At 42.2% G+C, this 11097-nt stretch overlaps 1 protein-coding gene across 1 annotated transcript in view; it reads right to left on the bottom strand.

Annotated features, from left to right (window-relative positions):
• Positions 1-5141: 5141 nt before the first annotated feature.
• The window catches only part of pah (phenylalanine hydroxylase), a 75384-nt gene continuing 69428 nt past the window's right edge, over positions 5142-11097 (bottom strand). The window contains exon 13 of the mRNA XM_052029841.1: positions 5142-10989. Within this exon, the coding sequence (XP_051885801.1) occupies positions 10946-10989 (44 nt within the window). The 3' untranslated portion in view covers positions 5142-10945. The remainder of the gene's footprint in view (positions 10990-11097) is intronic.

The following is an 11097-nucleotide window of genomic DNA, read 5'->3' as shown; positions in this document are numbered from 1 at the left end:
AGTGAGTAGTTGGCGGAATTTTACGTAAAATATCAGCGTTTATTTCTAATTAAAAAGCATGGAACAAACCGTCTCCTCCGTAAACCTCAGTTTAACATCTGAGCTAGAACTCGGCTGACCATAAATTCTCAATATTCGGCTCCATTGCGATTTTATATTTTTGCACTTGGGTATGTGTTTATTTGTATATGCTCATGTATGTGAATTTCTTGACCTCTGTGTACGCAATAAAATTGAACAGTTAAAAATATTTAAAGACAATATTTTCCCCCTTGTAGTTAATTACAACTAATATCTAATCATGCTGTCTAAAAAGCGATGTGCAATGCCCGTAATCTTCATTCTGATTAGCCGCTCATTTTCTGTGAGGATAGGACAAGCTTTAGTGAAATTGGTTCTGAGACCATTTTTGCACACTAGGTTATCGTGCAGGTGAAATCAAGCATTTCGTTTGAGTTAACTTCTCTCAACGTTTAGAGGGCGGTTTATATTTTAGTCTCAGAACAACCTTCGTTGAAACCCAAACCCGTTGAAAATCGCTTGGAACCATAAACGAATACTTTACTATTCGTTTTCCTAAGGCTGGTAAGGGAGGTTCCTTATCTCCACAAAGAACAACAGTCCACCGTAATTAACTCGTTCGCGTAGAGTTAAATTCATTTTCTTGGTTGGATTATTTTTAGGCCGAGAAATTGTTAATTCCATAAACTGAAACCCAAGCGATTTTAGGTAGAAAGGAGACACAGCAGACGGCAGACGCTGGTATCTGGAGCAACACACAATCTGCTGGAGGAACTCAAAGGGTCGGGCAGCATCTGTGGGGGGAAAAATGCTAACAGACCTGCTGAGTTCCTCCAGCACATTGTTAGGTAGAAAGGATTTCAAGTTCACTGGTTCTCCCGTTTATTTACCGGAGTACTTCCATCCTCCTGCAGAATTTCTTGTGTCTCTAACCTTCACCCCTTTCCTTTTCAAAGTCCGTTCGGTTTTGCCACAATCGCTTGTTCGTTCAGGTTAATAAATATTGCCAGGGTTCGGGTTTGAAAGAAGGTTGTTCTCAGACTAAAATAAACTCCCTGTAAACGGCGGGAGAAATTAAGCCTCAGAATCAATTTCACTAAAACATGTCATGCTATGGATATTTGCATTTAATAACAAACAGAATACAAAAAAAGCTGCAGTAGCTATAAATCTAAAATATAACAGCAAATGCTGGAAAAACTCAGCATCTGTGGAGAGAGAACCGGGTTCTAGGGCCTTTGATGGAAACTTTCATCCGTTAAAAGGTCAATAACCTGAAACGCCAGCTGCTTTTCTCTCCACAGATGCTGACCGACCCGCTGTAGCCTCAGTTACTGTTACTTTGGATTTGGTAAACTTCAGCGCCTTTGACTAATCTAATGGTCAGAATCAATTATACTGTGTTTATATACCACCGCTGTTCGGTGTAAATATCCAAAATTTCGAAGAGAAAAGGAGGAATTTGAGAGCCTTTGGATAAAATCCCCAAAACTCGGCATTTTCCTGAGAAAAGATCCTGTGATGTTGATATTCCTCTGAAGGTTAGAGGCTTTAGAACTGAATTTCACGCTGGAATTATCAACCGGTTTACAAACCTTTCAGCGCATTTCCCCTTAGTTGCAGTTTGTTGATGTGTTTTATTTTGCATTGAATAACGCAGGTTCAATTGGATCTGCTCAGTTTAATGCCTTTCTCGGAGTTCATTTGGGTTTTTTTTCCCAAAAAGAATACGGTTTGGTAAGAAAAATTGCCTGTCACAAAATGATTATTTTCATTGTGTGTGTGTGAAATCAGCCGAAAGCAGCAATAAATATTGTTGGCGGACAACCCGAGTGGAGGTGGGATGAACAAACCAGTTCAGAAGGGAAGGGAAATGAGACCTTGAGAAAAAGATCGTAGACAGAGAGGGGTTGGGGTAACAACTGAGGTGACCGACCCGCTAAGCATATCCTGTAGCCTCAGTTACCGTTACTTTGGATTTAGTGAACTTCAGCGCCTTTGACTAATCAAATGGTCAGAGTCAATTGTACGTGTTTATATACCACCGTTGTTCGGCTTAAACATCTAAAATGTCCAAGAGAAACGAGGAATTTGGGAGCCTCGGGATAAAATCCCCAAAACTCGGCATTTTTTTGAGAAAAGATTCTGTGATTTTTGAGACGACGAGGCACAAGGGGAGGGGGTTATAGAATATTGTTGGGCAGAAATCGGACAACTAGGAAAGTGGGAGCCAGAGAGGGGGAGGGAGGGGTTCACTCCCGTTACATTTCAATCTTGCTCCGAGTGTCAGATCCATCAGTAACCAGGGTGACAAGCCTGCCTAGTGTAGCAACGTAGGAAGTATACATTTGCATTTTCATGCGGTCTTTATTGAGGGATCAATAATTATATGGACATAATTTTTCAACATTCCACCAGTAAACACAATCTGGGAGGCATGAAGCCAAAAGCAAAATCGCGCAGATGTTCAAAACCTGCTAGGAATATTCAGCAGCATCTGAGGAGGGAGAAGCAGAGTTAACGGTTCAGGTTGATGACCAGCAACAGTTCCGATGAGATGCTACCTCTGTTTCCCTCCCCACAGATCTCGTCTGATCAGATCTGCTACCTCCAGCATTTTCTGTTTTTAGTCAAGTGGTCTTTCTCTCCCAGAAGGGGGATGTGTGGGGGTGGGTGCTGATGTGTGGGAGGTGGTAGGGATGAATGGAAGATGGGAGGTAACGTGTTGGGTGGAGATGTGTGAGGATGTCCATAGATCCCTCAAGTTGCCACGCAGGTCGATAGGGTTGTTAAGAAGGCGTATGGTGTGCTGGCCTTCATTAGTCAGGGAATTGAGTTCAAGAGCCGTGAGGTAATGTTGCAGCTCTATAGAACTCTGGTTAGACCACACTTGGAGTGTTGTTTTCAGTTCTGGTCACCTCATTATAGGAAGGATGTGGAAGCTTTAGAGAGGGTAAAAATGACTAACACGAGGGGACATAATTTTAAGGTGATTGGAGGAAGGTATAAGAGGGATGTCAGGGGTAAGTTTCTTACACAGAGAGTGGTGGGTGCGTGAAATGCACTTCCAGCAGAGATTGTGGGGGCAGGTACATGAGGGACATTTAAGAACCTTTTAGCTAGGCACATAAATGATAGAGAAATGGGAGAGAAGGGTTAGGAATCAGAGCAGGATAAAATGTCGGCACAACATTGTGGGCCGAAGGGCCTGTACTGTGCTGTAGTGTTCTATGATGTGTGGAGTCGGATGGAACGTGGGTGGGAATGGGTGAGGATGTGTGGGAATGTGTGGTATAGGTAGGATGGAAGCCACTAAGTGGGTGAGGTTAGAATTGCTGAAACACTTTGCACAACCCAAACCTTTTCAGGCAGGTAAGGGTTTTCAGGCTGTTTGCAATGTTACTAACACAGTGGCCAGGCTATGGCAGCACAGTGGCTCAGCTGGTGTTCATGTGGTCAGCGTTCTGGACCATGAGCACGTGTCCATCCCGCCCGGGATATTTAAATAATCTGGCTCTTAAAACAAGCTAGCAATGAAATCACAGTGGCACAGCTGGTAGTGCCACTGCCTCACAGCTCCGGAGACCCGAGTTCAATCCTGACCTTGGGTGCTGTCAGGGTGGAGTTTGCATGTTCTCCTTGTGACCGTGTGGGTTTCCTCCGGGTGCTCTGGTTTGCTCCCACATCCCAAAGTGGCTTAATTAGTCACTGCAAATTGTCCCTGGTGTGTAGGCGAGGGGTAGAACCTGGGGGGGGGGAGTTGATGAGGATGTGGGGAGAGTAAAATAAAGATCAGTGTAAATGAGGGTTGGTGGTCGGTGGTCTGTATCCTCACTCTATCTTGCTATGACCTTTTTTTATTTCAATACATTAATTGACTTGTATTGCTGGAGATAGTGATAATGTGTTAAATCTCCACAAACTGCAACTCAGTAATGTGCCTTGTGCTCACTACAACGGAGGTGTATCATTGAGATAATTCCTGCCCCTCTCCGATTTCCTCCATTACTTTGTCAAATTGCTTATTCCTTCATGAATGTGTGTCAGAGTTCCTTGGCGTACATCCAAGTGAGAACATGGTGAACTACCTTCTCCAGTGCGGACTGCAGTGGTTCAAAAAGGTCCACCAGTAGCTTCTCAAAGGCAACAAGGCTGAGCAATATTATGCACTCAACCAGCACTAACAAAATCCAGCCTGTCCGTTTACTGTTCTTGGGATCTTTGTTCATTGTGCTGTTGTATTTTGCCAAAATAACACTGGGGTCTGGTGGCCTTTAATAGCCTGGAGTGAAAATCAGAGCTCAATAATTTCCGTAAAGGTATTTCAGTAGTTTAATTGAAAGGTGATATTCAGATATGAACATTCCAATTCTTGACACCATTGTTATAAACTGGTCAACAAGTGAAATACATTTACAGAAACCGAGAGCAGTGTTGTTTTCCCCTTGTACTACCTCAATGCACTGATGTCATGAAATGATCTGTATGGATGGCATGCAAGTCAAAGTTTTCCACTGTACCTTGGTACATGTGACAATTATAAACCAATTTACCTCATTTATTTAGTTGCTGAAAGATCACCTAATAACTTAAAACCTAAGAATGATAGAATTTTTTTTGCCAGACAAGCGTACGAAGGCATGTGGAGCCAAGGTAGACAGACAGAGTTAGGTGATGGTCTTCCTGATTTATTAAGATGGTAGGACAGATAGAGGGGCTGAGTGGCCTCTCTATGATTCAATGAACTCTTTAAGTATATGCAAGTTACTGCAGTTATGGTGTATGGAAAATGTGTGTGCACTTGGCATTTCTACGTAACCATTTTGGCATAACCTATTTGTGCCATTGCTTGGTTTTGTGAGCACTGATTTGAATGGTAACTTTCCTCCAAGACTGAAGGGCAGGAATTTACAAAGGAGTTAATATAACAATTACAGAGTCACAAGAGATTCTGCAGATGCTGGAATCTGGAGCAACAGACCTGACCTGCTGAGTTCCTCCAGCATTTTGTGTGTGTTGAATGTAAACTTTAACTGTTCTGAAACATCTAAGAGTATCAATTGTAATATAAATTGTGTAAATAGGACACACCGTGGTAAATAAAAAGCAAAGCTTTGCAATCTTGTATATCCTTATACTATTTTATTAGATACAACAGTACACTTATGATACTGACAGACAGAACATGCACCTTGTTGTTTACATTACAAATTACTGGTCTATTTATGAGCATGGCCGATATATTTTTGTAATGAGACTAAGTTATTATGGTCTGCATCACCTGAACAGGATATATTAAGGTTACCTCTTCTATTTGTTGCTGTTTTGTATAGTGCTGGAAAGGATTTGCATTTATAGTGGTGCAAAGTAATTAATCCAGCCAGTGAAGTTAAGTGTGGAAAAATACTTAAAAGCTGCAATACTTATGTGCATTCCTAGAAAACATGCAACATATGGAGAGATATCGTATTTTTCAGGGGTAGGGTGGAAGATCAAAATGATCAGAATCTGAAACGGTGAGCTTTTTGTGTTACAAAGACAGTATAAGGGAAATGCTTGAACTTTGGTCTCAGAAGTTGAGACAATTATGTAGTCTTTAGTTTTAACAGGAACACTGGAACCCATGCTGGCTGGTTTCTGGAAACACAACAGGTAAAAGGAGGATCTATCCAGGTGGTCAGGCTACACCAGTTCTCATGAAGGGTCCCAGACCCGAAACATTAACAGTTTGTCCATCTGCAGATGCTGCCTGACCTGCTGTGTATCTATCTATTGTTTCAGATCAGTGCGGGGATATGGGGAGAGAGGCTGTTGGGAATGCTCTATGAGGAAGCAATGTGAACGATGGGCTGAATGGCTTCTTCTGTACTGCAACAACCCTGCAATTCCTTTCTATGGTCCAATAATTCTCTGACCTTCCCCAGTGCAGCCACAACATCCCTGCATTGACTCACTCGTGCTGTGCCCATTTCTCTGGACTCTCCACACTATAGCTCACCTTCTCCCAGATTGCAATCCCTCACCACTATTCCACATCTATCTGTGAACCAAGTGTGAGAATATACCTTCCATGTGGGGAACTGGTTAAAATAAATCCTCTCCCTCTCACACCTCCTCTGCCACCATCTCCCACCCACTCCGAAACTCTGCCCCAGCATGAACCTTGGCCCATGAACCTCAACATCAAATACAATATATTATGTCATCCAAAAATATTCCCAGATAAACCATGAATATTTATAATGTAACAGCAGAACTGTTGCAGCAATAAATGTACTTAAACACCCTTAAAGTAATTTAAATTAGGTTTTATGTACACTATGTTGATTTTAACAGCTTAAAACTATTAAGAAATTTACTATTTCAAAATCCCTTAACTTACATGATAGATTTATTTATCTTTTGACTAAACAGTCACATCTAAATTTCAGCCCAAGGTCTAATTGATGCAACCCCCAAATGCCAAATAACCCTATTTAATTTTTAAATTAAGCAGGTTTACTAGGACGCTGCCTGGATTAGAAGGCATGTGCTATAAGGAGAGGTTGGAGAAACTTGGGCTGTTTTCTCTGGAATGGCGGAGGCTGAGGGGAGACCTGATAGAGGTTTATAAGATTATGAGAGGTATAGAATGGGTAGACAGCCGGTATCTTTTGTGCAGGGTTGAAATATCTGATACCAGAGGGCATGCATTTAAGGTGAGAGGGGGAAAGTTTAAAGGAGATGTGTGGGGCAAGTTTTTTTACACAGAGAGTGGTGGGTGTCTGGAATGTGCTGCCAGAGGTGGTGGTGGAGGCAGATACGATAGAGGGGTTCAAGATGCTCTTAGACAGGCACATGAATGTGCAGGAAATGGAGGGATATGGACATTGTGTAGACAGAAGGGATTATCTTCGATGGGCATTTGGTTATTAATTTAATTAGTTCGTCACAACATCGAGGGCCGAAGGGCCTGTTCCTATGCTGTACTGTTCTATGTTCGATGTTTATTTCCAGCTCACTCAATAAAACCCAAAGATTCTGCTGATATTTAGCAGGCCACACAACATCCATGAAAAGAGCAAGAAATGTTTTTGATCAGTGCACTTTCATCAGAACATCATTGTAAACACTGTGTTCGGTTTTGGTCGCCCTGCTACAGGAAAGATGCCATTAAGCTGGAAAGAGTGCAGAGGAGATTTACGAGGACGTTACCAGGACTCGAGGGACTGAGTTATGGAGAGAGGTTGAGCAGGTTGGGACTTTATTAGTTAGAAGTTAGAACACTACGGCACAGTACAGGCCCTTCGGCCCACAATGTTGTGCCGTCATTTTATCCTGCTCTAAGATCTATCTAACCCTTCCCTCCCACATAGCCCCCTAAACCTTTAGACTGTCAGCCCAGTAAAGCAGCTAGTAAAGCAGCCCCATAGCCCACCTCTATAAGGTCACCCCTCATTTAGGAGAATGTATATTTAGGTGTATAAAATCATTTAGGTGTATAGAATCATGAGGGGCATAGATAGGGTAAATGCATACAGTCTTTTTCTCAGAGTTGGGAAATCAAGAACTGTAGGACATAGGTTTGAGGGGAGAGATTTAATAGGAACCTGAGTGGCACCTTTTTCACCCAGATGGTCGTCAGTATATAGAAGGAGCTGCCAGAGGAAGTGGTTGAGGCAGGTACATTAACAACATTTAAAAGTAACTTGGACAGGTACATGGATAGGAAAGGGTCAGAGGGATATGAGCTAAACACGGACAAATGGGACTTAGCTTACATGGGAATCTTGGTCGGCATGGACCAGTTGGGCCGAAGGGTCTGTTTATGTGCTGCAAACAAACAAGGCTGTTAAATCACAAACATTTTCTTGTTCTGATGGAAGGAGACTGACTGAAACATTTATTTCTCTCGTTGCAGGTGCTGCCTGACTTGGCGAGAATTTCGGATATTTCTGTGAAACGTTTCCGATTTCCGGATCTAAAGTGGCCTCTTCTGACTGGCTTTATATGTTTAATATTTTCTTTAATCTGCAGATGTTGGAAAGCTAGGCAACTATGGTCCCTGAGCTGGTAATTGGAATCTCTTTTGAAATCACTTTTATCTGTTCATTATATCATACTTCTTTAAGATATTGAGCTACGTAAAGCAAAGTTCATTTTTACATCTGTTGCTGAATTCCTGTTGATGTTGGATTGATGTGAATAAGGGAACTTTGGTTTAAACTTTATGTCCCTTGATTCCCTTTTCAATATAGACCATGGAAAAGAAAGATTGGATGGCCATTGTATAATTGTAATCTCAGTTCCACATTTCAGTGTAAACCCAAGTTGCTACAAGCACAGACTTATTATTAGAAAAGCTTGATCAGAGATACAAAGCGGAAGGGGGTGAGGTGGGTGGGGTTGGAAAAGAGGGAAAGGAAAGTTCAAAGGATTAAAATGGAGCCATTTTACATAAATATGCTTCTGTTCAAAAGGATGCTCAGGTGTTGTCTTCAAATGAGTGATATTACCCTATTGTGACGGGGAAGCAGCTGAGTCTAGCTGTTTTACTGGGCTGACAGTCTAAAGGACCATTAAGCCGATTGTTGAAGACTGAGCAGCCACCATTACAGAGAGTCAAGCTCACCGTGGTATAAGAGGAAGAAAATGACCCTTGCAAAACCCAAACATTCTATTTACATTCTCAAAGCTATCGTGGCAAGCATAACGCACAGCAGAGCGAAAAGATGCAGAGACTAATAGGTTTTGTAATAGATTTTCAATGCTTTGTATAAACGACATAATCTCGTCCTCTATTTCACAGGGATATCTCACATAACCATAAAATAATAACCACAATTTTATACTGAGATCTTGAAGCCGGCCGATTATAAAATCTTGGTTAGGGAAAGAAGCTCTGATCCCAGAGTTATGAGGTGCTAATGAACAAATTGAATATTCTGGGTTTGTTAAACGTGGGTTGCATGAACGTCCACTTTTCACTGCATCTTTCATTTTATATTGAATGGATTTGCTAAGTTTAATATTATTCTCTGCACAAAATCTACACCCACACCGAAAATTTAAATGATTCCATTAAAAAAAATGGACGTGACTGAACAGGTGAATATCTCCTGATGTAGGTTAAATGTTTTAGATAGGGTGAAAAAGGGGAACCCGTTTTGTGTGGGGCAAGTCATATCTTACTGATCCGGTTGAGTTTTTGACAAGATGACCAGAGAGATTGATGAAGGTAGAGCTGTGGATGTCATCTATATGGACTTAAATAAGGCATTTGACAAAGTCCCACATAATAGGTTAATCAAGAAAGTTCAGATGCATGGGGGCAGTGGAGAATTGGCTGTGTGGATCCAGAACTGGCTTGCCTGTAGAAGACAGAGGGTGGTGTTTGAAGGGAATTATTCAGGCCGGAGGCCTGTGAGTAGTGGTGTTCTGCAGGGATCTGTACTGGGATCTCTGCTGTTTGTGATGTACATAAATGACCTGGATGAGTATGTTGATGGGGGGGTTAGCAAGTTTGCAGACGATACCAAGATTGGTGGAGTTGTGAATAGTGTAGAAGACCGGCGACGGATACAGTGTGATATAGATCAGCTGCAGATGTGGGCAGAGAAATGGCAGATGGAGTTTAACCCGGATAAATGTTAGGTGTTGCACCTTGGTAGGACTAATGTCAAGAGGCAGTGCACTCTTAAGGGCAAGACCCTCAACAGTGTTGAAGAGCAGAGAGACCTTGGGGTGCAAATCCATGGCTTACTGAAAGTGGCTACGCAGGTAGATGGGGTGGTTAAGAATGCTTATGGAATGCTTGCTTTCATTAATTGAGGTATTGAGTATAGGAGTCAAGTTATGATACATCTCTATAGAACTCAGGTTAGGCTGCATTTCCGCATGCAATTCTGGTCACCTCACTACAGAAGGATGTCGAGGCTTTAGAGATTGTGTAGAGGAGATTTACTAGGATGCTGCGTGGATTAGAGGACATGTGCTATCAGGAGAGGCTGGACAAACTTGGGCTCTTTTCTCTGGAGCAGTGGAGGCTGAGGGGTGATCTGTTGGAAGTGTATAAAATTATGAGGGGCATAGATAGGATGGACAAGCAATATCTTTTTCCCATTATTGAGCGATCCAATACCAGAGGGCATGCATTTAAGGTGAGAGGGGTAGGTTCAGAAGAGACGTGAGGATTAATTTTTTTACTGAGAGAGTGGTGGATGCCTGAAATACGTTGCCTGATAGGGTGGTGGAGGCAAATTCATTGGGGGCTTTTAAGAGGGGCTTGGATGGGCACATGAATGAGAGGAAAATGGAGGGATATGGGCGTTCTGTAGGTCAGAGGGATTAGCTATGTCGGCACAACATTGTGGGCCGAAGGGCCTGTTCTGTGCTGTACTGTTCTATGTTCTATGAGTGGTGGGAGGGTTGGTGATCAAAGGACTCAGATTCAAAGTTAAAAGCTAAGAAGCAGTGGGATTTTCCAGTGTTGTGAGTTCTATGATCCAGAAGATGCTGCCTAAATACATTCAATAGTAAGTTTAAAGGAAAAAAAGATTTATCCTTGAAAATAAAAGATTTTCAAGTGTGTGGAAAGAATAGAGGAGTGGAATTAGTCGGATAACTCACAGTTGGTTTAAAAAGGGCTGGTAAGAAGTCTTCAAAGAGCTGGCATCAGTACCATGTGACCCAAAAAGAAACTTCACCAGCTCGTGCCATTGACTACTTCTGCTGATGACACAACATTTAAAGACTCCAGCTCTGCAGAGGTTTTGTCAGTGATGTGTAACCTCACCCATTTCAAATTGTTGGGAGGACAAATTGTACAATGTTGGGAGGAGGGAGGAGAGGGAGCTAAATGAACCTATCTCAGGCTGTACACTTTCGAGAGTTCCTGAACCCTTATTCCTTGCCATCCGTGAGACGCCTTTGTCCTTGGTCAATTTCATTCAAACTTCTTGAGAGCGTGGTAGAGAATTCCCATCTCACCTAGAAATTTTAAGCAATAGCAATCAGAATGTCTGTACTTTCTGCGCAACATGTTTCAATATATTACTGTTTAGTTATCAACATGCAACATCCATTGCCTCCATGGCT

This window comes from Pristis pectinata, chromosome 15 (genome assembly GCF_009764475.1).
Source record: "Pristis pectinata isolate sPriPec2 chromosome 15, sPriPec2.1.pri, whole genome shotgun sequence".
NCBI classification, from domain to species: Eukaryota; Metazoa; Chordata; class Chondrichthyes; order Rhinopristiformes; family Pristidae; genus Pristis; species Pristis pectinata.
This window is presented reverse-complemented; position numbering and strand designations above follow the sequence as displayed.